The sequence below is a fragment of the Vulpes lagopus genome, chromosome 2, assembly GCF_018345385.1.
Source record: "Vulpes lagopus strain Blue_001 chromosome 2, ASM1834538v1, whole genome shotgun sequence".
Classification (NCBI taxonomy): domain Eukaryota; kingdom Metazoa; phylum Chordata; class Mammalia; order Carnivora; family Canidae; genus Vulpes; species Vulpes lagopus.
The window spans coordinates 167,965,829-167,991,862 of NC_054825.1; the positions used below are offsets into that span (position 1 = coordinate 167,965,829).

The following is a 26,034-nucleotide window of genomic DNA, read 5'->3' on the forward strand; positions in this document are numbered from 1 at the left end:
AATTGGCCCCATGTCCAGCCTCATGGTCACTTCCTGCTCAGCAGGGAGCCTGCTTCTGCCTCCCCCCGCTGCTTGTGTGTGCTTGTGTGTCTCTCATCTCAATCTCGAATAAATTTAAAAATCTTAAAAAAAAAAAAAAAGTCTGATATGACCTGAGATAAAGATGCTAAAGAGGCACACTGACATAATACAGACGGCCTGACTGTCATGTACGTCTCTGGGAAATACCCAGTCTGGTAATCTGTAAAATGGACTCTCAACTTAGGTCTGTGTGACTAGTGATTTCGCCCAGCCTGTGGCAGCCTGGAGAAACACTTCCACCTGGCACAGGTACTGAGAAAATGGCAACAGGGATGAGGCTTAGAGGGGAGAGGGGAGCTCAGAATCAATCGCTATCACTACCATCGTAAACCACAAAACATGACAACACATAGTGTTACTATGCACCAGACACTGTTCTGGACACTTTCACCCATTTAACCCTGCCAGTAACATCACAAGGTGCTGCCACCTCCATTTTAAAAACAGGGGCGGGGAGAGGGGCAGTGAGGGCACTTGGCTAAAGTCGGCTGCCATTTATGTGAACCCAGAATCAAGCTCTTAACCACCAATGCTTTGCTTAACAGGAGTTCCAGAAGGAAACTGGGAGCCAGTGCTTTAGAAACAGAATATGGCTGGGATCCCTGGGTGGCTCCGCAGTTTAGCGCCTGCCTTCAGCACAGGGCATGGGATCGAGTCCCACATCGGGCTGCCTGCATGGAGCCTGCTTCTCCCTCTGTGTCTCTGCCTCTCTCTGTGTCACTAATGAATGAATGAATAAAATCTTTAAAGGGGATCCCTGGGTGGCTCAGTGGTTTAGCGCCTGCCTTTGGTCCAGGGCGCGATCCTGGGGTCCCTGGATCGAGTCCCACGTCGGGCTTCCGGCATGGAGCCTGCTTCTCCCTCCTCCCGTGTCTCTGCCTCTCTCTCTCTCTCTCTGTCTATCATAAATAAATAAATCTTTTAAAAAATAAATAAATAATAAAATCTTAAAAAACAATATAGGAACCAGAGTAGGAGACTATTGTGTACCCCACTGTCTGCTTGAATTTTGTCAGAATGTACATGTATTTCCTGTTCAAACAGAAATTTTAAAACACTAAATAAGACTTCAAATGAAAAATGGTAAATTCCCCCATTCGCGGATAGGAATGAATCACTCTCCTCCAACTAAGGTCACCGCCGCCTCGGCTCAGGCGCTGCGCATGCGCCCTCCGCGGGCCGCGCTCTCCGCCCGCTATTCCCCTCTGGCGCGTACCGGGCTTGACTTTTCGACCCTTAGGCCTAGGTTTCTCTTCCCCCGGAGCCGCCGAGGGACTTACTACGTGCCCTATTCCTCCCAGTCCGTGTCTCCCATGCCTTCGGGGTAGAATTTGCCCCCTTGGAAGCCCTTCAGGATCTGAACTGCCCTTCTGTGCGCCCTCACCTCCCAACCCAGGGAAACTGAATCCAAGCCAGTCTAGACCTTTCCCTGTCTGGGGTGCCCTTGGCCGCCCTTCAAGGTCCAACCGGACCCAGACCCTTTCCCTAAGTGATTTGATCTGTCTCCCTCCCCAGAACGGGATGTCTTTCAGCGTCCACGCCGGGTCTGTTTCATTCCTGTGTTCTCGGCACTTACTCCGCCCAGGACCCTGAAATCCCTCCCAGCCGCCCCACCCCACCGAAGCCAGCCAACTCCACTGACGCGGCGGGACTCGAACCTGCCATCTCCGGAACTGCCCTCTCTCCCTCTGCGTTAGACGGCCACACAGCCCCCCCCCCATGCGCATGCGCACTAAGTCGGAGCCGCAGCGTTCTCCCTCCTCCCTTCCGTCGTCCGCCAGCGTGCTGAGGCCAACCACCGCCCTCCACGCATGCTCAGCCCGGCGCGGACGCTCAGTTCTCGCGCGCCCAGCCCTCGGCGCATGCGCAAGGCCAGCACCCGGCGGGTCCAGCTCTCAGCTCAGTCCCGCGCTACCTCCTCTTCCTCTTTCAGCCCTGCGTTTCTTGGGTGCAGCTTCCGGGGTGCCTAGGCCGGTTCCAGAGTGGCCAATTCCTGCTTTTTCGGTACTCTTCCCACGCCCTTTGTCCCCCAGACGCCATTTACAGGCCCGTGGCTCGTGGTGGAACCTCCCCCGACCAGCCCCGTCACGGAAAACCCGCGTAGCGCTGCGCCCCAAGAGCCAATCAGCAGCCGCCTTAGGTAAGCGGCCCGCGAGCCCGCGAGAGGCTCGTGCGCCGGCAGGGGGCGGGGCGCGGGGGCGCGTTGGGGGCCCCGCCCCCTTTTCGACCGTTAAACGGTCGCTCTGACCCCCGGCGGGTGTGTAACTGAGTAGGGAGCCAAGAGCGAACCTTAAATTTCCGGGTTGGCGGGCGTGGGGGGTTGGGGCCGGTGAATAATGTGTAAATAGGGACTTCGGTTCTGGGAGGGCCTAATAGGGCCTGTAAACTGGCCGTGAAGTGTTGCAAAGACCCCAGCGATAGCGTTTAAAGGGAAACTTTAAGTTTGGGGAACACGCTCGCAGAGGGTCTACAAACAGACGCTATATACGCGGAAGGTTTTCCATATAGTGTGTAAAAAGGAAACTTAAGTTGTAGGGTTCCCCACAGGAAGCCTCTTAAGCAGGTGCCTAATTTGAGCGATGCCCTCTGAATACAGTCCATAGACTCATAAGTTGTAAGAGGGGGGCGCCCCATGGACAAAACTTGTAAATACACGTGTTTAAGTGTCAGTCCTTAGAAAATCGTGTGAATCGACCGTTAGGTTCTGGGGGTGGGAGGTGGGCATAAATACGGAGTTAGGAATTAGGAGTGTGCAAATAGACACTTGGGTTCTGGGAGCCTCCCCTGCAAGGGTCACGGGAAGAGATGCGCCAAGGGCTGAGGAAAGGAAACTTCCCCCACAGAATGCCTAGGTAGATTCCTGACGTCGGGGAGGTCGCCGACCAGAGTCCTGTAAATAAACACAGACTGGCTTCAAGACGTCTTGAGAGAATCAGCAAAGGAGCCTGGAAACATTGGAGGTCCCCAGATTGCATGTAGGTGTTCTCAGATTCTGGGGAGCTCCCCCTCCCCCGTGGAGCTATCAAGTAGAGGCAAATACTGTGGAAGTGCCCAGAATAACCTGCAGAGCAGAGGGACATTTTCTGTGTGGGAAAGGGGTCCTCTTGGTGTGTAAACAGACATTTGAGCCCTAGGCTGGATGGAGTCCTGGTGGAGGAGAGAAAAGAGACACTTGAGGGCTGGAATAGGGGGTGGGGCCATCTCCAGAATAATGTATAAACCCACACTTAAGTGCAAATGGAGGAGTCCCAATTTCTGGGGGAATCTCCCTCAGAGACTATAAACAGTCATTGAAGTGCTGAGTGGATCATTTTCCAGAAGCATGTGTAAACAGGCCTTACCCTCCTGTCTCTGAAGGCAGTCTTCAGCTCGGTTTGTGGCTGGAGGAGAGGTCACTTGGAGCAGTGAGGAGCTAGACAGGCCCCTGCCTGGCTAGCAAAATTACTCCCACATCCTGTAAACACTTAACTGCAGTCTGGAGAAAGGGTCTCGCACAGGGACCTATTAGTCACTGTTTGTTTGGATGGGGTAGGGGGGGATTCATAGGATAATTTCACAGGCACTTAAGAGCTAAGCGAGGGTCAGCAGACTTTCTGTAAAAAGAGGCAAATCATTTGAGATTCTGCAGGCCATACTGCCTGTCTCAACTACTCAACTCTGCCATTGTATCAAGAAGGCAGCTGTAGACAATGTGTAAATTGATGGATGTGGCTGTGTTCCAATAAAACTTTATTTACAAAAACAGAAGGCAGCCCTGATTTGGTCCATAGACTACAGTTTAACTTGACCTGTGAGCTATATAGTAAATGGCCTCATAGCAAACAGACTGTTAAGTACTCTGACACTTCCCTAGAAGTGTAAACAGCTGGGGAAACTCCCTAGAGGGACCAATAAAGATAGTTAAATGATAGAGAGTGGATTATATAGGTAGCAGTACATTTTATAACATCTTAGGTTAACCACTGGTGAGACGTTGGAGTGTGAGGGATGGCAGACCATCAGAAATGGAAGGTAAACAGACTGACACGGGGTGAGACACCGGATGAAAATAGGCCCTTAAATGCCCCGCATATGCCAGTGTTAGGTTATCAAAACAATAGTTGTTGGAATGAGGACCATGTTACTGATTTGTAAGGAAATGGTTTGCTGCAGTTTGGGAAAGAAGATGTCCCTTTTTTTTTTTTTAATTTATGTAGTCATACAGAGAGAGAGAGAGAGGCAGAGACACAGGCAGAGGGAGAAGCAGGCTCCATGCACCGGGAGCCCGACGTGGGACTCGATCCCAGTCTCCAGGATCGCGCCCTGGGCCAAAGGCAGGCGCCAAACTGCTGCGCCATCCAGGGATCCCAAGATGTCCCATTTTTATGTGACCCTCCCCCTCCCCCTCCCTCTGAGTTATACTTACTTGGGGGCAAAGTAATTAATAGTTGGGAATAGTTTTAGCTACAAGTAAGATAAAAATGTATTTGTTTCTCAATACATCCAAAAGTAGACAACATAAGGTTAATAGGGGACCCCTGAATCATTTTCTCCCACACCTTTTTTCCTTCCTTCCAGTCCAGGGTGGCTGCTTGAGCTCCAGCCTGCACACCACATTCCTTCCAGCCAGGAGGACGGCAAAAGGCATGTTCTAGTGTCTGAAGGGAAGTTTCTGAAAGCTGCCAAAACACACTTCTGGTGTCCTACCATTGGCCAGAAAGAACTTAATCACATGGCCATCTACCTGCAAATTATGCTGAGACGTGTGTTCTGGGCAGCCACGTGCCCTACTCAGAACTGAGGGTTTTATTTTTTTTGGAAGAAGTGAAGGGAGAATAGATCTTGAGCCAGCTGGCAATCACTACCACAGCCACAGAGCTCTCTGGAAAAGAAGTGCCTTCTTACAGTCCCGGGTAAGCCAGATAGATTTAAGAGCATCTCTTCACCCTGAAATCAACCTCTTTCTCTCTGTAGGCAACCATGTCTGAGTCTGGCCATAGTCAGCCTGGGCTCTATGGGATAGAGAGGCGTCGGCGGTGGAAGGAGCCTGGCCCTGGCGGCCCCCAGAACCTTTCTGGCCCTGGTGGTCGGGAGAGGGACTACATTGCCCCATGGGAGAGAGAGAGACGGGTGAGTGAGTGGGCAAGGGCAGCATCCCTGTATCCACTTGTTCCACAAATGTTTTTTAAGCACCTGCCATGTGCCAGGCACTAATCTAAATGCTGGGCATCTGTCTGTGAACAAAACTGGCCTCATGGAATAAGGGCAGAGAGTGACAAAGGGAGCTGTCTTAGTTGAAGTGGACAGAGAGGGCCTCCCTGAAGAGGTGAGGAAATACACCACGACAAAATCTGAGTGAAGAGCATTCTTGGACAGATATGAAGCAGATGTGAAGGCACTGAGCTCTATGTCTGATATATTCAGGGTGTAGCCAGGAAGCCAGTGTGGCTGCAGAGGCTGAAGAAGAAGGGAAGGTGATAGAAGATAATGTCAGAGAGGTAACTCAGGCCAGATCACGTTGGACCTGAGAGGCCTGGGAAGGGACTTGGGATTTCACTGAATGAAATTGGCATTGGAGAGTTTGAGCTGAAAGGTTCCATAAGCTCATGTTTTAAAGAGTCATACGATAGCAGCTGTTTCTTTTTCTTTTTTAAGATTGATTTGATAGGGAACACGTGCATGCACAGCATGCAAGCCAGGGGAGGGAGAGAAACAAGCAGATTCTGCACTGAGCTCAGAGCCTGACGCAGGGCTAGAACCCCTGACCCCGAGATCATGACCTGAGCCGAGATCTAGAGTCAGATGCTCAACCAACTGAGCCACTCAGGCCCCATAACGACAGCAGCTGTTACTGTCTGTTGAGCAGCATGTGGTATGCTGGCACTGTGCCAAGTGCTTTAACATCATTTGGGTCTTCCTGAACCCTTTGAGCTACCCCATGAGGTAGAACCTAGGATAGATTAGATTTCCACTAATGAAAGAAAATGAATCTCCGAGAAGGGACTGCCCCAAAGTCACAGTCAGTAAGCTTTGGGGCCAGAACTCAAACCCAGATCCAGCTAAGCCCAAGTCCAGCCTGTTCTGTGTGCTGTAGTGTCCTGGGTGGGGAGTCCGGAGTCTTGATGAGGGCACAGATCCTGTCTTGTTCCTGTCCTGTGCCGAGGGGACTTGCTGCCAGAACCTGTCCCTCCCCTCCCCCCCCCCCGGTTCTTCATCCAGGGCCCTGCCCACCTCTGAGAGGTTTGTTGGGGTGGAAGACTGGTAATAATTGGGACCAGTTTCTGAACCATAAAAGTGCAAACATGGAGAATAATTTGTTCACAGTGAGCTCAGCTCTTGCTTGTTCCTTCCCTTGGGTTGTAGCACAGGTGAGAACAGAGGGTCCCTCTTCCTTCCACACTCAGGCCTGAGGAACATTCCCATCTTCCTATACTGTCAGCTTAAGTCCCTGGTTGAGCACTCCAGAGTCTCTTGTCTCTGTCTCTGATTTTGCCATTGAGCCCTGGCAGCCTCCTGACTGGTCAGTGGCCTCCTAACACCCTCCATGTCCCCTGCTGCCCTCAGCAACTTCCTCCCAATACCCATGACAGCCCATCGGGTATCATCCTGGACATCCCCACCCCATGCCTGTCAGGCACCAGTGCTATACATTGTGCCTCCTGAGTACCATCTCCTGTCCACCATCTTCTGTCTACCCTCCCAGCCTCGGCCCCGGCTGTCCTCCCTCCTCCCTGGCCTTTGGAAAGCCCACAGTCTCTCCTGTAGTTCTGTCTCAACTGTTGCCTTCAGAGTACTTCTCATGCCCTCTTGTTTGTTCTTCACCATAGGCCAGTCTCTCCAGTATATGGGGGAGAAACAGTCCCAGTGAAGGTTCATGGCTCTCATGAGGTTCCTCAGGGAACCAGGAAAGAACAAGGCTCAAACTCAGATCTCTCCCCTTTCTTATTAAGCAGACCCTGGGGTGAGTCAAAAGAAGCCTGAGGAGGGTGGGGTGTGGGAATTAGGCCACTGGCTTGGCAAGCACAAGAGTGGAGCTGAGGGAAAATCGGGATAGAATCTGTGAGATAGCAAGCCCCTGCCTCTCCCCTCTGCCTCATGGACCATGGACCATTTACAAGTTCATCTGCTTTCAGCCTTGCGGCAGTCCCGTGAAGCACTTCTATCCTTGTTGGCCAAGTGAGGAAATTAGCCGAAGTGAGGGTGGTTCCTTATTCAAGTTCACACAGCCAACAAAAGGCAGGGCCAAGTTTGAACCCAGATCTAGCTCCAGAGCCCTGGCTCCTCCTGCCTGGTCTTGTTGTCTGGCAGAGGCAGCCAAATGTGTCCTGGAACTAGGCTGCCAAGACTCAAATCCTGGCTCTGTTGCTTATTGACTGCATAACCTCGGGCAAGCCATTTCAACCTCTCTGGACCTCAGCCTCTTCATTTGTAAAATGGAGATAACAGTATGTATATCTCGGGGTTAGTGGTGGAATTGAAGAAGTTAATATATGAAGGTATTTAGAATTGTACCTGGCACATGAAGGCCTTCAGGAGTGTCCAGGAGAGCCAGGGAAGCTGTTCCTGAGTCACTGCTCTCCCTCACCACAGGATGGCAGTGAAGAGACGAGCTCGTCGGTCATGCAGAAAACCCCCATCATCCTCTCAAAACCTCCAGCAGAGCGGGTGAGCAGGGAAGAATCTTCTGAAGGGGGGAGGCCGGGAGCAGTTAGGTCAGGGATCTCTCCCATTGACTGGAAGCTTCTCTGTCCCATAGTCAAAGCAGCCACCACCTCCAACAGCCCCTGCCGCCCCGCCTGCTCCAGCCCCTCTTGAGAAGCCTATCGTCCTCATGAAACCACGGGAAGAGGGGAAAGGGCCTGCAACTGTGACAAATGCCTCAACCCCCGAGGGCACTGCCCCTGCACCCCCTGCAGCCCCAGCACCACCCAAGGGAGAAAAGGAGGGGCAGAGACCCACACAGCCTGTGTATCAGATCCAGAACCGAGGCATGGGCACTGCCGCACCAGCAGCCATGGACCGTGAGTTGGGGCAGGGCAGGATCTGGTTGGGAGCTGGAATGCCCTCACACAGACCCTTACCACATCCTGTCTCCTTCTTTCTCCTGTCTCCAGCTGTCGTGGGCCAGGCCAAACTACTGCCCCCAGAACGCATGAAGCACAGCATCAAGTTGGTAGACGACCAGATGAACTGGTGTGACAGCGCCATTGAGGTACTGAGATGAGAGGTTGTGTCTCCATGTCCCATATCTCGCCACCTCCACCCCACCTCCCGACTGCCACTCTTGCCTCTTGCCAGACAGTACCAGACTAGACAGCTTTGAGGCGATGAGAGAGAAGGAATCAAAGTTCTCACCTGCCCAGAACTGAATTGCAGTGGCTTCCACTAGATCAGCTGTGCTGGTAGTTAAAATACTGAGATAGTTTGATACTGGTTGGCAGGAAAGGACTCCCACTACCACCCAGATGCCCTGGGATCTTGGTACCGTCCCACAGCAGGGCAGCCTCCTGGACCCTGCTCCTGTTCTTTTCCTAATTGGTTGGAAGCCATGCTGTACCAGTGGTAACTGGTTTAAAAGGCACTCCCCCGGTGGCCCCTGCTCTCGCTCAGGCCTCACGTTCCTGGACCATCCTACCTAGCTCCAGTCTCCGCCCAGCCCCGTCATACCACATCCCTGCCCAGATTCTCCTACGTATGTCTCTTTTCCTTCTCCCAGCAGCTTGGACTTACTAAGACAACATACTAAGCCCATCTTTTATTACCTGGCCTGCTGCCTTTGTACGTCTACTGTCTCACTGATACCGACTGGGGAGCTTTAAAACAAAACAAAAGCTGGTGTTTAGCAGGCCTACCCTTCACTTGAAATAGAATTCTGCAGTGTTGAGAATATATTTGCACTATCTAGTATAATAGACACTCTCCTTCTACATGGCTGTTGGGCACTTATCCACTAGTATAATTAAGGAACTGAATTTTTAGCTTTGTTTAATTAAGCTTAAATGGCCGCATGTGGTCAGTGTCTGCCCTTATAGAACAGAGCTAGCCCTAGGTATTCTGCTCTAATGTGTCTAGGGTTAGGCCCAAGAATAGCTGCTGCTGCTGCTTTTTTTCCTTTTAATAAAAGCTCCAGGTGGCTCTAAGGAGCCAGTTGAGGACTTCTTTGTTTTTCTTGAGGAGTGTGTCTCACACCCCCTGGTGGTGGAAGGCATCAGAACTGGTGGGCCAGAGGTGAAGGTCTCAGGATTTTCCAAGACTCTTAAATACCACAGACCGGAGCCAGGATGAACTGACCTCCCCTTCCTGCAGTCTTTTCCCTTTTTCACGCTTTCATTTGTTTTCCCAACCTGCCCCAAGCCAAAAGCCCTCCAGGAGTCTGTTCCAGTGGTCCTGTCTTCCTCCACCTGCCCTTCATTCCTGTGCCTTTCCCCTTCTCTTCACCAAAGTCAGGTTTCCCTTTTTCCTACCATGTTCCAGCTGCACTGATTTCCTAGTAGCTTCTTGACCTTGCCAGGCTCTTCTCTACCTTGGAATTCTCACAACATCATTCTTTGTGCCACCACATTCATACACAGGCCCTTTGCTCAACTTGGGGGATTGAAGCCGTCCAAGTTTTTCTTCATATCTGACAAGGCAGGCAGGCCGGCCAGCCACAGAAGTATCCACTCCTGCCCCCTCCCCTACCTCACCCCCACTCCTGCTCCAGCCACTGACAGATTTATGAGAGTCACACACCTTCATCTTCCCCCAGTACCTGTTGGATCAGACTGATGTGTTGGTGGTCGGTGTCCTTGGCCTCCAGGGGACAGGCAAGTCCATGGTCATGTCATTGTTGTCGGCCAACACTCCTGAGGAGGACCAGAGGTAAGGGGTGTGGAAGGCCAGGAGGAGGGTGGGCCTGGCGATTATAAGTGGTGTTACCAAAGGACTTTCACCTCCCTTAGCCTCAGTGTCTTTGTCAGATGAGGATGATTAGGGACTGGACTAAATCTTTGTGTAGCTCCAAGGTAACCAGTCCTTTTCCTCACTCTCTGTGTTGCCCCAGGAATGGTACAGAGCCCAGCTTTGATTTAAGCTGACCTCACTGAGCCCTGCCACTCACTAGCTAGTTGACTTTGGACAGGTCATTTTACTTGTCAGTATCTCACTTTGTCATCTGTGAAGTGGGTTTTTGAAGGATAATATCAGGAAGGCAGTAGTTAACAAGAACCTGACACAGAGCAAATGCTTGCAGGATATTGGTGATAAGGCCTGGTAACTAGAACAGGGAAAGAGACCTGGATGTAGGGCATGGGTTCCAGAGCAGAACAGAAGCTGTTCTGTCCTGCATTCTTGAGGAAGGATGGGGAGGATTGTGAAGAGTAAAGTATGAAGTCACAGGAGAGGATTTGGAGGAAGAGGGAGCTTAAGAACTAGGAACCAGAACTGACAGCAGGAGAAAAAACAAAGGGGCTAGGGAGGATGGAACATGTACAGTCTGATTAAGGAAGATTCAGACTGAGGAATGAGAAAGGATAGTAACCACTTGGGATTGTTTAAAAAATATAGGGGTTTGTCTTTTTTATAAAGCAATAAATACTACCATGCTACAACCTTGCAACCTTCTGTGGATGGGCACCAGGGCATATCCACAAACCTCCTAACAGTATATGCAGAATTTTATACATACCTGCAGTCACGCTTTTCTTTTAGAGAAAGGATGTATAGCTTCTACCAGATCTTAGAGGGGCCTGATGGAGACCCAGAACAGGATAAGAACCACCATTGTGACAATATACATCCACTAGAGCCAGAGCTGTGGGGGTTGCCCTTCCTCCCAGGTCACCTCCATCTCTTCTCTACTCAGTCATAAGTTCACCTTGGCTGTGCTTGGGAACAGTTAACAGCGCTCTCAGATGGCACTCTCCATCTCAGCTTCCCCCAAATAGCAAAATTTCCCCTCAGCTCCAAGTTCAGATTCCTGAGCTAGAGAGACTCCTGCTGGCCTAGCTAGTCTTTTTGAGCTGTGTCATCCTGTGGCATGGTGGACTTTGATGCCAAATCTAGCCATCAAGTCTCTTGATTAGGTTAAGAATTCATCTGCTTCTCCCCTTCATTCCTATCTCCTGGTCTAAGCCTCTGACATCTTCCCTAGAGGATGCCAAGAACCTGCTTATTGGTTTCCCTGCTTTAGTTCAGCTAGTATTTATTGAGTGCTTACGATGTGTCAGGCACTGTTCTGGGCGCTGGGGATATACAGCCAAACAAAACTAGCAAGAACGTTTGTCGTCGTGAGGCTTAATTTTAATAGGGGCAGTAGCAAACAAAATAAGTTACTCGACATGTTAGAAGATGATAACCACACGGGAAGGGATTATAGGGAAGCAGTATGGACGCTAGATGACAGTTCTAAATCGAGTATTCAGGGAAGGCCTCTCTAAGGGGGACACTGAGAAAAAGCAGACTTGGCAGAGGGAGAGCATTCTAATCAGGGAATGGCAAAAGCCGGCCTCTGCAGCAAGAGCTTGCCTGGTGTATGTGCAGAATGACGTGGAGGCTGTTGATCTGGAGCAGAGGGAGCAAGACGGGAAATCCTAGACTATCAGGTCAGAGAGGATAAGGGAGGCCCAGGGTGTTGGGCCTATAAGTCGTCATCCACTCTTTCCATGCTACAGCCCTCACCGCATAGCACAAGGGGAAGCTTTTCAAAGCCCACATCCAGTCCTGTCACTTCTCTACTTAACTGTCTTCAGGGCTTCTCCAGGCTCATGGGCCAAAGCCCCAGCTCTTTACCATGCCCCACAAAGGCCTATGTACCTACTTCTTGTTCCCAGGGCCCCTTGTTCTCTGCTTTTACCACACTGGTCTTTGTTGCCTCGTACACACCACCTGCCTTCTGCCTGGGATAGTCTTCCATCCTGCATCCCCCCTGCACTTCCCTCTGTAACTTAATTAAATTTGCTTAATTAACTCTCTTCTCTCTCCCTCAGTGTGGTCATTTGCCTCTTTTATGGCATGCCTTTCTGGCTCTACTGTCTGAATTATCCCCACTCAGAGTGCTACACATCTCCTCTTCCTGCCACTTGAAGTTAACTGATAGCTGTTAATTTGTAAGGTAGACCAGAAGGTAGACCTTCTCTCCATGGAAGCAAGACTGTCCTTACTGCCACATCCTGGTATCTGGTACATAGGAGGCCTTCTGTACAGTGTTAAGCGGGAGGATATTTGCTCTGTGTCAGACAGCATGCTAAGCATTTCAGGGAGGTGGGGGTTATCCTTTTGAGAAGTAGGTACTCTTACTCTGATTTTGCAGTTAGAAAGAGGAAATAATCTCTTTGTCCAGGCCACAGAATGTGACCAAGTTGAGCTCATTGGTTAAGGCAAGGCTCAGCTCTGCCTGCTTTGCTCTCGTCTCCCCATCCAGCACAGATAGAATTGAGGGAGACTCTTCTCACAGGAAAAGAACTGGGAACTGAGTTCTCCAACCAAACAGCTTCTCACTCTGGGGGCGGGGAGAACTCAGTGCTGTATCTCCAATGCCTGGCCTGTGGCAAGGGCACTTGGTAATTAATAGCTGACAGTTACACATCACTGCATATCAGGCAAGTTCCTAAGGGCATTACATATAGTAGCCTCATAGTAACACTAAAAGTTTTGAGACTGTTATCCCCATTTACAGATAAGGCAACAGAAGAGAAAGATTAAGGACTTGCCCAAATCCACATAGCCAGGAAGAGGCAGAGCTGCTATTTGAATCCCAGCAGTCTAGCAAAACCCCTACTCTTAAATACCTCAGGTTGCTGACTTCATTAAGTGAGTTAACAAACCTACTTATGAGTAGGGGTAAAGTTATATGGAACAAAATGTAAGCCCCCAGACAGCAGGGGCCACAGATGGAAGGCTTTGTGGGCAGGAGGGAACCATGTCCCACATGCTCCTTTCACAGGGTCATACTCCGGAGGTGTCGGAGGCTGAGAGCCAGACCTCTAATGTACTCCACCTGTTCCTCTCCACAGGGCATATGTTTTCCGGGCCCAGAGTGCCGAAATGAAGGAACGAGGGGGCAACCAGACCAGTGGCATTGACTTCTTTATTACCCAAGAGCGGATTGTTTTCCTGGACACACAGGTGCCAATCTCCACGTGCCCCATCCTACTGCATGCCACACTCAGCTCCACCCCTGGGTATTTATAAGCCAGAATCCTGCTTGGATTCCATGTGGTTTTAGCCAAGTTGTGTCTTTTCTTGGCCTTTAGTCTCTTACCAAATTTTGCCTCCCTCCCCTCCCACCCATTCTGTACATAGTAGCCTAAAGAATCTTCTAGCAGAGTGGTCAAATGTGTGGGCCCTGTAGTCGGTCTGTGTATGTCCAGATTCTGCCTTTAATTCTTAACAGTTGGGAGACTTGAAGCAATTTTTTTTTACACTCCCAGACCTCAGTTTGTCTATAAATGGGGACAGTAATTGTACTCAGTTTCATAGGATCATTGCAAGGATTCAGTACAACAGTCCAGACCAAATGCTTAGCATAAGACCTGGCACGTATTTAATGTTCGGGCCCATCACTATCATTAGAACTGACCCATCATGTATTTGGTAGTTTTCCTTGTGTTCTCCCTTTCCCTCAGGCAGAGTCCCTATTCCTTAGTGTGGCGTTCAAGGCTTATAGGGTTTGCCTCCTTCAGACTCTAGTCTCCCCTTTCTGATGTAGCTCTAGCTCCACCACACACACCATAAGGCCTCACCATGATCTCTCTTCCCTCTGGGCTGTCCTCATCCTGTTCCCTTTATCTGAAACCACCTATTTCTCATTTTTCTTTAGTGGGAAAAATATTATTGCCTACCTGCAGGGTTTTGTGAGGCTTCAGGGCTTCACAAGTAAAGTCCTAATGACAGTACCTGACAAGAAGTACATACTTCATACTCTTAGCTGGCAGTACTGTGATCACAAGAACACTGTCCCCTTGCCTTGTTGCCTGGCTAATGCCCAGAAGACTCCGCTGGGGTATTGCCTTCTCCCAGAAGTCTTCCCCTCAGAGTACCCACTGGTGCCATGTGCACCTTCCATCACAGCACTGATTTATCACAGTCTGCTTTTTGTGTACTGCTCCCACTCCTGATCTACCTGGAGCTCTTCCAGGAGGAACACTGTTGATCAGGGCCTGGCCCATAGTTGGTACCCACTGAATGTTGATGGAACAAAGTTCTAGTCACCATAGGCATTGATAGCACAGAGAGTGGAAAACCTACAAATGTGGTGTGAGATCTGTGAGCCAGGCCTATGCAGGGGCCACCGGGACCTAGAAACAAACTAAACTGCTGTGATCTGGCCCCAAGACCCACATGGAGAAGAATGGGAGCTAAAACAAGACAGAATAGAGCATGGAGTGCTGCGAGTTTTAGAAGTCCAGCAGTTGGAAAAGCCTCTTACTTAAAGAATTCCACTCACTGCACCAAGAAGTCAATAAGACTGCCAAGCCGATTTAACTCTTACGGTTTTTAAATGGAATGTTCCTTTGAGAAAAGGTGATGAACTCACCACTGATTTTTTTTTTTTACACCCATTGATGCAATTTTTAAATCTTCACCAGTTTTCACACTATTCATTGTTTTTTGACCAAAGTAATTATCATAGCAAAGTTTTGAAAGCATTTGAAACAACTAAGAGAAGAAAGGGCTCTTGAAGGGACATGACTCATTCAAGTCAATATTACATTTATTAGCACTAGAAGAGTTCCCTTTGAGCGTGAGGCACTTGAGAGTGGTGATTTTGTAAAAGAACTGGCGGAAGTGTATCTGCTTTGAAACATTGTTCTCTCACCTCCTCTCACTGACTAGCACTCACTTATGAGGAACCACCCATGTTTCTGACCTTATTTAGTCCCGAGAGAGGTGAGGTATTTGCCTTCAACGTGTGCAACTTAGGTGGCTGTGACCTTTAGGGTCCTGGCCACCAGTCCCTTTCCTGACACCTTCTCTTCCTTGCAGCCCATCCTGAGCCCCTCCATCTTGGACCACCTTATCAATAATGACCGCAAGCTGCCTCCAGAGTACAACCTGCCCCACACCTATGTTGAGATGCAGGTGAGGGGGCCAAACCAGTCCTTGGGGAGAGGTCTTACCCTTCCCCTCAAGATTTGTGACAGAGAGCTGGATGTGGGTTGACCTAGTTTCTGCTTCATGAAGAGACTTGGGTGCCCCAAGAGCTGTAGGAAAGAACAGTATTGAGAGTCCTGTCTGGCTGTGTTCCTTGGAAAAGGCATTTCCTGCCCCCTCCCCCTCCAGCCTCATTATCTGCCTGTGTAAGGTGGGGGTAATCATTCCTACTTTGCCTAACTCAGGGATGGCCATAAAGGAAGTGCCAGGATAGTCTGGGCACACAGAAGGTGCTTAGAGGCTCTGAGGCCCTTGCCCTACTGCCCCCTCAGCTAAGTCCTGGGAACAGGGACCCCAGTCTGGGCAGAAGGGACCTTCAACTCTCTTGTCCCTTCCTGCCCATTTGCAGTCACTCCAGATTGCTGCTTTCCTCTTCACGGTCTGCCATGTGGTGATCGTTGTCCAGGACTGGTTCACAGACCTCAGTTTATACAGGTGAGGAGCAAGTGGGGAGGGGGAAGCCAGGCAAGAGATGGGGACCAGAGACTCAGCCACTTGCCCACCTCTCTACGTTCCACATAGCAGCCACAGGGACCTCTTTAAAATGTGAGTTGGAGTGGATCACTACCACCCAGTATACACACACTTCTAGCTCTCCACTGACTTTATGCATCACTCAGAATAAAATTCACAGTCTTCCTACATACAAGATCCCCTACACGGGACAGTCCCAGTCACCTCACTGACCTTCTCTTCTACCACTTTCCCTCACTGCTTCCATTAAAGGCCTGGTGACCTCATGGCTATTTCTCATGCAGCTTATGATCTCTGCACTCTATCCCTCCCTCAGCTGGAAAGAGAGGTCTTCCTGCAGACCTCAGACACCCTCCCTCATGTCTTTTGGACCACCTCAGGCTGTTCCTTATCTTACAACGTACTGCCCCCCTTTCTTCCCTGACTCTTATCTGCTGTGTTTTCCTTCATTGCATTTATCACTCCCTGACAAGACATCACCGATCTCTTTACCGTCTGTCTCCCCCAGTAGAATGTAAGCCCCAGGAGGACAGAGTCCCCAGTGCCTCACACAGTGCCTGGCATAAGGTAGATAATACACATTTGTTGAGTGAGTAGCATAATCGGGAACTGGCTTGTCAATCTTATCCATCTCCTCCAGGCATGTGTACCATTCTGTTGGTACCCTGGCAGGTAGGCAAAGGGAAGGAGTCCTGCCTGAAGCAGCTGAAGGTTCTAGAAATGCGCCCTGGAAATAACTGGCTCAGAACATGAGGCACAAGGGTTTCCTCTTGCCCTCAGGGTCAGTGTGGAGGCCAGCCGCCTTGGGCATAGAACTCAGACAAAAGGAAGGAACAGGAGCTCATGGGGAGGGGAGAGCTGAGCCAAGGGAAGCAGATATCTCCAAAGTGAGGCAGCCCTGGGTTTGAACCCTAGCTCTTATTAGGTGAGTGTCTTCTTTTTCCTTAGCTCCTCATAGACAGATCATTTTATGCAGATGAAATGAGTTAAAGAATTCAAAGCATTCAGCACAGTACCTGATACCTAGTAAGCGTCTTTGATATATGATAAATATCATATATTTATGATATGGATAAATGGAAGCTTAATGTTTATTTTAGGAATCCTGGGGGTGGTGGTGAACTGTGGGTCTGGCCAACAGTAAAAATGAGCTTCTGGGAGAGCCAGCTGTCATGACCAGATCTAAGGGTCTTATTTCTGAGACAGCCACCGCACCACCACCTCCACTATTGTGTATTTGAATTCATTCACATGACAAATATATTGAACATTTACAAATGCCATTTAGTGTTCTGGGTACTGGAACACAAGTGTGAAAAAAACAGACTGCCCTGTGGAGTTTACATTCTGATTGGGGTATGGACACGGGCCAGCACACAGCACAGCCTAGCCGTGGGCTTCGTAGCAGGTGAACTCCTTGAAACTGTGGATGACATACAGTTTGTGTCTGTATGAGGAGAATATCTATAATGCTTAATTGGGACCCATTATCCCCTACTTCAGATAGCAGATTTATTCTATTTACATATTTGGAAAACTTATTTTAAAATAGCATAAATCGAAAAAAAAAATAAAATAAAATAAAATAAAATAGCATAAATCGAATAGCATAAAATAGCATAAATTGAAATTTAGGTCCACACAGAAACCTGCACATGGATGTTTATAAAGCATCTTCTGACTCTTGATTTTGGCTCAGGTTGTGATCTCTGGGTTGTGGGATCGAGCCCTGCATCAGGCTCTGTGCTGAGTGTGGACCCCCCCCCCCCCTTCTGCATGCTCACATACACACATTCTCTCTGTCTCTGTCTTCTTTCTCTCTCTCTAACAAATAAAACAGCATTATTCATAATTTACAAAACTAGGAAGCAATCAAGATATCTTTTAGTAGGTAAATACATAAACTGTGGTACATTTAGACACTGGAATATTATATCAAAACATGAAAAGGCATGGAAGAAGTACATATTCTTAAGTGCATATTACTAACTAAAAGAAGCCAGTCTGAAAGGGCTACTGTACCATTCCGACTATATGACATTCTGGAAAAGGCAAAACTGTGGAGACAGTAAAAAGATTAGGGATTAGGAGGGGAGAGAGGAGTGAGTGGATAGAGCACAGAGGATTTTTAGGGTAGTGAAACTATTCATTGTAAAACCCTGTGGTGGATACATGATGCTTTTGCCAAAACTCAGAATACACAACATCAAGAGGGAACCTTAAGTAAACCACAGACTTTAGGTGAAATGATGTGTCACAGGTTGGTTGGAATGTTGATGGTAGGGGACGCTATGTGTGGGGGGGGTGGGCAGGGCATCTGGAAATCCCTGTACTTGCCACTCAGTTTTGGTGTGATCTTACAAATGCTTTTAAAAAATGAAGTGTTTTTTTTAATAGCATAAACTCATTAAAAGGCACGTACAGTTGGCACGGGTCCACAGATTGGTGTCTGAGAGAGTTGTCTCTGAATTCCCTAAAATTATGTGAGAAATAGATAAAGATGCAGCATTTATCTGAGTGTGGTTGTCGCTTTCATCAGACCCACAAAAGGAGCCCTGACCCCCGACTGTGGGGTAGGGGGAGTCAGTGCCAGAGCACCAACCCTTTGCCCCAAACCCCAGGTTCCTCCAGACAGCAGAGATGGTGAAGCCCTCCACCCCGTCCCCCAGCCATGAGTCCAGCAGCTCCTCAGGCTCTGATGAAGGCACGGAGTACTACCCCCACCTGGGTGAGAGACTTTCTGGGGGCTGGAGGGGTGGGCAGGGGAAGAATGAGGGGCGAAAACCAGGGGCACTGGGGAGGTGGAGAGCTGGGAGGAAGAAAGAGCAAATAGCTGCTCCTTCCTCAAAGGTTCCCACATGGCCACCAAGGGCATGTACAAGGGTCTGGGTCTGGCTCCTTGATCAGAATGAGCACTTTTTGCAGACAGGACCCACATGTGCCCAATTCTCTAGCCCTGGTGCCTCCACAGATTTCCAGAGTGAGTGTGGAAGTAACCCAAGTGGCCCCAGGTGCCCTGCTCTTTCCCTCTTTCAGCTGCACACATGCCAATCCTTTGCCAGTTCTGTCCTTGCTCAGCTATGCTCTCCCTACGTCCTGTTTTCAACAAAGATCTGTCTAGTTCACTTATTGCTACCCTAGGTGGGGTCTCTTCTATTTCCTCTGTCTCACCAGGCCCCTGGGGGCCTTCCTGTCATACTCCTGATCCTGTGGCTATCATCCTCTTCTGTCTTTTCCATCCAGACTGGGGGCTCTGTGGGGGTGGAAGCCAGTTGTGACTCATATCTAGGTCCCCAGCATCACCCTGCGCAGGGCCTGGTCCTAAAGCAAAGTGACATGTCATGTAAATATTTACAAGTGCTCTGAACCCAGGGGTGATGGCCGATCTTTGGCATGAGAAGGGAAGTCCACATAGCCAAATCCCAGCGGCCTCACGGGACCACATCTCTCCACCCCTCAGTCTTCCTGCAGAACAAAGCTCGCCGAGAGGACTTCTGTCCTCGAAAGCTGCGACAGATGCACCTGATGATTGACCAGCTCATGGCTCACTCCCACTTGCGTTACAAGGGTGAGGGTCCCTGAACCATCCCCCAAACTGGCCAACAGTCTCTCAATTCCTGATATGGTCCCCTGGCCCTGATGTCTACACTGGCCTCCTGACCCAAGTTAGACAATCATCAGACCTGTGCCTCCCCTGCCCCTCAGCATAGGACCCGCAGGCTGATGGGTTCTCTCCTCCAGGTACTCTGTCCATGTTACAGTGTAATGTCTTCCCTGGGCTCCCACCGGACTTCCTGGACTCTGAGGTCAACTTGTTCCTCGTGCCCTTCATGGACAGCGAGGCAGAGAGTGAAAACCCACCAAGAGCAGGTATGGTTCTTCCTCAGGGGAGTCTGGTCTGGGATGATAGGGACCCACACTGGTCCCTAAGGTGCTTGGACCCTTTCTTAGGAGCATGTTTCCAAGTTGTGGAAGTACGGGAAGAGCTGGCCTGGGTCTGAATGTGGAGGTACTCCTGGTATTCCAGCCCAGGATTCTAGATGGCTAGGAGAAGGAAAAGGCCCTCCCTGCCAGGCTGACCTCCTTATCCCCCCACCTTAACTGTCCAGGACCCGGTTCCAGCCCTCTCTTCTCCCTGCTCCCTGGGTACCGCGGCCACCCTAGTTTCCAGTCCTTGGTGAGCAAGCTCCGGAGTCAAGTGATGTCAATGGCCCGGCCACAGCTGTCACACACGATCCTCACGGAGAAGAACTGGTAAGAGCTCTTGGCAGAGGGGTCAGTGTGAGGGCCCCACCCTGGTGCAGACAAGAGGAAGTTCTCAGTGGTCTCGCCACTTCTCTATTTCCTTTTCTGAAACGGTGGTAATTGCTTCCATGTCAGGCAGTGTGCTGTTTCATGTGATCTTGAGTCCTCCCCAGTAGCCAGTGGGGTTTAAGTCCTGTTACCAGTTTTACTAGTGGGGAAATCTAGACTAAGAGAAAGGAAATGTCATGTAGCACCATCACACACCTGTGGCTAGGTGTCATTTGATGGTGAGTAGTAGGACCAGTGAGCCCAGTCAAGCTCGAGGAGGGTTTATTCTGAGGCCCTGAATGCAAGCCTTGAGGCCCTGGAATGCCCCCACAGCAGCTGCATTCTCCAGCTCTCTCTGGATGGCACTGCTTCACTGTTCCCTCCCACCCCACCTTCCCTCCTTCGCTGGCCACTGGCTTTCTCTGCCCTGCTGTCACAGAGCCCTGAACCTCCCCAGCCCCAGCTTCACATGACTCTCTGTGTCTGGAGCCCACAACACATCTGCCAGATCCAGGTCTATACCATCTAATTTCTAGAAGACACAAATTTGAGAGGGAAATAGCTTCACCTGGTGCAGCCTTTAGCATGGCTCCCCTGGGCCTGCAGTCAGCTGTGGCCAGAAAGGGCTGGGAGCTGTCTTCTTTTCACTGTCTACAGCAGAGGCCAAGGCAGGCAAGGGTCATTACAAGACCCTGGAGGGAGAGAGAGGGAGAACCCCAATCCACAAAGCCCAACACTGAGTGTGGAAAGAAGTTTGGTCTCAGAGTTGGGGCTTTGAGGCCTTTGTCCCAGACCAGGCACCCTCAGCTTTGCTCACCCTGGGTGAGGTCTGAGAACCCAGGCCACTCCCGTCAGCATGGCCATCTTCCCTGCTTCTTGACCGAGGAAGCTCTTGTCTCAGGTCATATGGCTCGTACACAGGACCTGTTTTCCCTCCTGGCCAGGGTCAGCATGAGGCTGGTGGGCCACAGCCAGGCAACTGACTGTGGACCTCCTCCCACAGGTTCCACTATGCTGCCCGGATCTGGGATGGCGTGAAAAAGTCCTCTGCCCTGGCAGAGTACAGCCGCCTGCTGGCTTGAGGCCGAGGGAAGGAACGTCATGCAGAGAACCCCCTTCTGGGTCCCCGTGAATGGTTAGGGAGCATCACGTGTCCTACTCCCATGCTGGGGTGGAGCGTGGCAGCAGGCCTGATGGATGAGGGACTGCGACGTTCTCGCCCAGAGACATGAGGTGTCCAGGGCCAGGCCCCCCACCCTCAATGGAGTATTGTTCTGGGGGCAACTTTGAAATCCCACCCCCACCCTGGGGTAGGGTGGCCCATCCTCAGTTCCCCACAGGGACAGGCAGTGGGAGTCGTCTAGATGGTCACCAGGAATCCCAGGTTCCATCTCGACCTCCCTCTGCAGGGACAGGAGCAACAGGTCCCTCCTCCCTGACTCTAAGCCTGATCCTGTAAGGTGCGGCAGGGTCTGGGGAGCTCTTTGTTGGGGCAGATCTGGTGGTTTGAATAAAAACAGTCATGCAAGCCTGTTCTGGTGCTTTTCTTCCGCTCTCCCCAGCATGTTATCCTGGGGAGCAGGGCACATTTGGGACACAGCCACTGTAGGTCATAGAGATGTCAGGAGCAGATGAAGACAGTCTCTGCTAAGGAGGAAGCCCCTAGAAGGGAGTATTCTGTTTCTGGGGTGACATTAAGCCTCCCATCTCTGTGCTACTGATAGGAAAACACAGTCCTTTGCTTTGGCTAAATGTAGTTACTACCCTCGTGTCCTCTGCTTTCAGCTGAAGACAGTTTCTGCCTTCGGTGAAATGCTTAGCTAAATACAATGCCTAATTCAATACATGGTTAAAAAGAGCGTACCCTAGTTCAATATAGTCCTTCCCCTGATTGAAACAGCTTCTGCCCTTATGCAGGTATTCATATGTTACCCTTACGTACAGTGCCTACTGTTGGTTAAATATGTTGGCTTCCTTCCCCCCATAGACCTCATCAGTTCTTGCTTAAAAGTAGTCTTTACCCTTAAATCCAGAACCTACTCTCAAATACACCATACACTTCAGCATGGGACCTACCCTCATCTCAGTTTAAATACGCTACGTCTTAGCTTAATGTTTCCCAAAGTGTGTCTCCAAATGAATCTGGCCACCCCACCCATCATCCCCAGCTAGTCCTGACTTTCCAATCCTGCCACTCCACCCTTTGCTAATGCAGTTGGTTCCTGTCACCAGCTGAGTCTGTCTGCCTACTACCCGTTCCCCCTTGGTCTCCCTGCCTTCCTCCTGCCCTGGGGCATATGCTATAGCCCTCTTGCGTCCTTGTCATGGGAATCCTGGGTGTGGTGAAGAAAACATTCAGCCCAGGAGTTGGATCTGCACGGATCTCTAAAAAAGCGAAGGGGTGAGGTTTGGGAGGCATGAGACCCAGGGCATGCTCTGGCCCTACCATTTGCTGGCTGAGAAGACCTCGGGCAAGAACCTCCCCTAATGATCCTCAAGGCCCTTCAGAGCTGTGGCATTCAGTGCCCTCTTAGGGAAATGCTTCTGCACCTTTTGCCGCCTGCACGCCTTCTAAAGTGCCCTTTCTAGGGGCACCTGGGTGGCCCAGTGGTTGAGTGTCTGCCTTCAGCTCGGGTCGTGATCCTAGAGTCCTGGGATCAGGTCCCATATTAGGCTCTCCTCAGGGAGCCTGCTTCTCCCTCTGCCTGTGTCTCTGCCTCTCTCTCTCATGAGTAAATAAATCTTTTAAAAAATAGAGTGCCTTCTCTAGCTAGACAGCTGAGTTCCTCTCCTTACCTTGTTGAAATTCACCTGCCCCATGCCCCATCCCATCCCTCCCCATCCCTGGGGAACTGCTGGTTGATGTGAGGGTTCAGAGCAGGAAAGGTGGGGCAGTGGCCAGCAAGGGCATAGATCGAGGACCCAAAAGCACAGAGACAGCACACGGGGCTCAGTCCAGGAGAGTTAGAGCTTGCATTTTCCATCCCCCAACACCACACAGCCTGGGGATAGATAGAACCTATAGCCTCCCAGCCCTTCACTGCCACTTCCAGCTGGCCTAGGGTCAGGGCTGGGATTGTTGATTGGATTTATCTGGGATCTTGTGGTTGGGCTTGTCGAGGAAGGCCTAAGTCAGCACTTTCTGGGCATCCTTGATCACCTTGTCCTGAGACGTGTGGAGCATCTGGTAGATGGTAGCAAAGGAGATGCCACAGGTGACCAAGGTGCCTAGGACAGGCACGTTGAGGAGCTCCTGTGTGAACGCAGAGGCATCCCTGGAGGCCTGGCCCAGTAGTTCGACCACTAGCGCCTCAGTGACTTCGGTCTTCGGGCCCTGTACTGCCTCCAGGATCTTGTGCCAGGGCTGGCCTGTCTGCTCCGCCAGCATTATGAGGGAGTCCTTGTCTAAGCCGAAGCTGCGGAAGTAGCCTTCCAGGGAGTTGATGAGCATGCACAGGTCACACACCACATCCTGCACAACCGGCACAGGGCTTGGGTTGACACCGCAGGCCACAGTGGCCACCAGCCAGAAGTGCTGCTGTAGTGAGGCTGCCTTCTGCTCTAAGATGGGCTTCGAGATGTTGGGCATGGCCAGCAGAAACGCATGCCGTTTATGGCTGTTGAGTTCTTTCACCATCAACTCCTCCAGCAGGTCGAAATCGTACTTGCCCAGCTCAAATATGGAAAGCCGGAAGACTGGGGGCCTTCACGCCCCCCACTGCAGGAGACAAGAGCACCACTGGGTTTTGGCACCAGAGCAGGCCACCATGTTCTGACAGCTGCTGAGGCATGAGCATTTGCCAGGACGGCACAGCACGACATTGCTCTAGAGTGTTGGCCCTGGAACTGGGCTGCCTGAGTTCAGATCCCAGCCTTGCTACCTACCACCCGTGTGGCCTTGGGCAAGTTACCAAATCAAATAAGGGGATCATTGTACCTACCTCCTAGGGATGCTGTGGTAGTGAAGCGAGTGTGTGAAAATGGTGCCTCTGGTAATCCCTTAATAAATGTTAGCTGCCCTGAGCCACAGCTGCCAGCATCCCGTAGGCATGTGGCATTTGCACTGCTCTAACTTGGCAAATACACAAGCCAGCACATGTCCCGTTTCCTTATGCAGGTAATGGGTCTCTGTCACCTGTGACCGAGCAGTGCCAAGTCTCAGGAAATGAATGGCAGCTGTGAGCATTATTTCACTGCGGGGCTGAGTTCAGTCACGCAGTGTGACCTTGGACGACCCCTTCCCCACTGTGGGCCTCAGCTGGAAGAGGAAGGGGAAGGGGCAGGCCATCCCTCCAGAATCCACCGCCCCCAATGCTCCCACCCGCTTCCACCGGCCAGAGCCTAAGCTCACCCTCCAGCCGTTGCCAACAGTCCTCCCTGGTCTGGCTGAGTGCTCTTTCCTCTGAAAAGGTGCTGGGGCACCGACTGCATGAGGCCGCAATGTCCACGTCTACCTTGGAGCGGATGAAGTAGAAGCGCATGCCCAGCTGCAGGATCTCACAGGCTAGCTGGGTATGGTGGGCAGTGAAGCTCTCCAAGGTGATGATGAGGAGGAAGTTGTAATGGTCCAGCAGCACCTGCTGGAAGTATTTTTTGGCCTGGAAGGTAGGTGTGTCAATGCCCGGCAGGTCCCAGATGATGACGTTGGGGTACTTAGGGTGTGCGCATGGTGTGGGGTCCACCGACATTTCCACCACGCCCGTGTAGGCCGGTCTGGGGTCCTCGTCTCCCAGCCCCCTGATGGCATTGACAAAGGTCGACTTGCCTGAGCCTGTGCCCCCAGTAATGCCAATGTCCAGCCTGGCGTTCTCCGGCAAGTGAAGTGTGGCCTGCAGCTTGGTGGCTACTGTTGGCAGGTCTCCCGCCTCAAAGGCTCCCTTCAGAGCACTGGTGTCACCATCAGACTGAGCTCCAGTATCGTGGACTGGGTGAAGTTTGACTGGAAAACTCTGCTCGCCATGGGCTACCTGAGGTACAGGCTTCTGTCTTCAGGATGGATGACCTTCAACAGGACGGGTAAGAGTATTTTCCCTCTCTACATCCCTCATCATGTCTCAGGTATTTGAGGCATCACCAGCAATCGTACTGAGCGTGCAACCATATGCCAGGCCTGATGCTAAATACTTTAGTTCAGTTCGCATTTATTCATCACTGCCAGGTTCTCCTCCTGGAGTAGCTCATAAAATCCTCATAACAGCCGGAAGAGGAGATTCCCTTACTATCTGCGTTTGGCGCTGGGAGGAAAAATAATTTGCTCAAGGCCTCCAGCTAGTGCCTGGAGTATTGGGAATAGGAATTGGGTCTTGTGATCCTAGAGTTCAAAATTTTTTAAAGATTTTTTAAAAATTATTTTTAGTTTTTTTAAGTACTGTCTACACCCAACATAGGGCTGGAATTCACAACTCTGAGATCAAGAGTCGCAGGCTCCATGAACCAAGCCAGCCAGAGGCCCCTAGAATTAAAATTCCTAAATAACTTTTTGTGGCATTTCCCGTGCACCAGGCACTGTGATCAACAATGTAGGGCAGTAATTAAGAGCTAGAACCATCATCATCGCTGAAGGCAGTTTATACTTGTTTACTCAGGGCCAGCCACTGTTCTAACCTCATGCATAATTTCATTAAGGCCCCATTGTACAGAATAGGAAACCGAGGCTTAGGGAGTAAGCCTCACTGTCTTCTAGTCTGCACCAGAGCCAGGACACGGGCCAGCTCCCTCTTATCCTTTTGCCAGACAACCTCCCCATCCCATCTTTGTACCATTGACCACCCGCTGTGTGCCAGGACCTCTTTGGGTGCTACAGTTCCAATACCAGCCAGAGACTCGATGGAATAGGCCTGGTGCATCTGTGAAGACACTGCCCCCACGACTGCTGGTTTTAGGGACCCACATCTGCTCAGGACCCACAGTGCACACCTCCATGAGTCCCGCCCTGCTCTGAGCCTCTGAGTCCTCCCTGGTGTGATGGACTAGGGTACCAGCACAACTCCAACTAGTCCCATCCATACCAGGGACATGGGTGACATTGCGTGGGTCATGTCCCCTCTGCAGCCTTTAGTTCCTTCTGCTTCCTCA

The 26,034-nt window shown here is 50.8% G+C and overlaps 1 protein-coding gene across 6 annotated transcripts; it reads left to right on the forward strand.

The window, feature by feature from the left end:
* Window positions 1–1,936: 1,936 nt before the first annotated feature.
* Window positions 1,937–24,975, forward strand: SMG9 (SMG9 nonsense mediated mRNA decay factor). 6 transcript variants are annotated; one of them, XM_041744470.1, is made up of 16 exons: window positions 1,941–2,221; window positions 2,925–3,056; window positions 4,639–4,704; window positions 5,035–5,190; window positions 7,651–7,725; window positions 7,817–8,081; window positions 8,175–8,272; window positions 9,809–9,921; window positions 13,053–13,164; window positions 15,025–15,120; window positions 15,542–15,627; window positions 18,288–18,394; window positions 19,127–19,234; window positions 19,408–19,536; window positions 19,776–19,920; window positions 20,963–21,487. In XM_041744470.1, the coding sequence occupies exons 4-16, from the start codon at window positions 5,041–5,043 to the stop codon at window positions 21,039–21,041; spliced, it is 1,563 nt and encodes a 520-aa protein (XP_041600404.1). In that variant the 5' UTR covers window positions 1,941–2,221; window positions 2,925–3,056; window positions 4,639–4,704; window positions 5,035–5,040; the 3' UTR covers window positions 21,042–21,487. The 6 variants fall into 6 exon arrangements, with proteins under 6 accessions (XP_041600408.1, XP_041600409.1, XP_041600404.1 ...); XM_041744474.1 differs by lacking the exons at window positions 4,639–4,704; window positions 20,963–21,487 and adding an exon at window positions 24,370–24,975 and having other exon boundaries at window positions 1,937–2,221; XM_041744475.1 differs by lacking the exons at window positions 4,639–4,704; window positions 20,963–21,487 and adding an exon at window positions 24,077–24,975 and having other exon boundaries at window positions 1,939–2,221.
* The last annotated feature ends 1,059 nt before the right edge of the window (window positions 24,976–26,034 follow it).

What these genes read in the sequence shown, in the direction of transcription:
- SMG9 (XM_041744470.1), top strand. Translation starts at nt 5,041, where the DNA reads ATGTCTGAGTCTGGCCATAGTCAGCCTGGGCTCTATGGGATAGAGAGG. An exon ending in CATGGGAGAGAGAGAGACGG is followed by an intron (nt 5,191 to 7,650) that starts GTGAGTGAGTGG and finishes CCCTCACCACAG; the next exon opens with GATGGCAGTGAAGAGACGAG. An exon ending in CGCACCAGCAGCCATGGACC is followed by an intron (nt 8,082 to 8,174) that starts GTGAGTTGGGGC and finishes TCCTGTCTCCAG; the next exon opens with CTGTCGTGGGCCAGGCCAAA.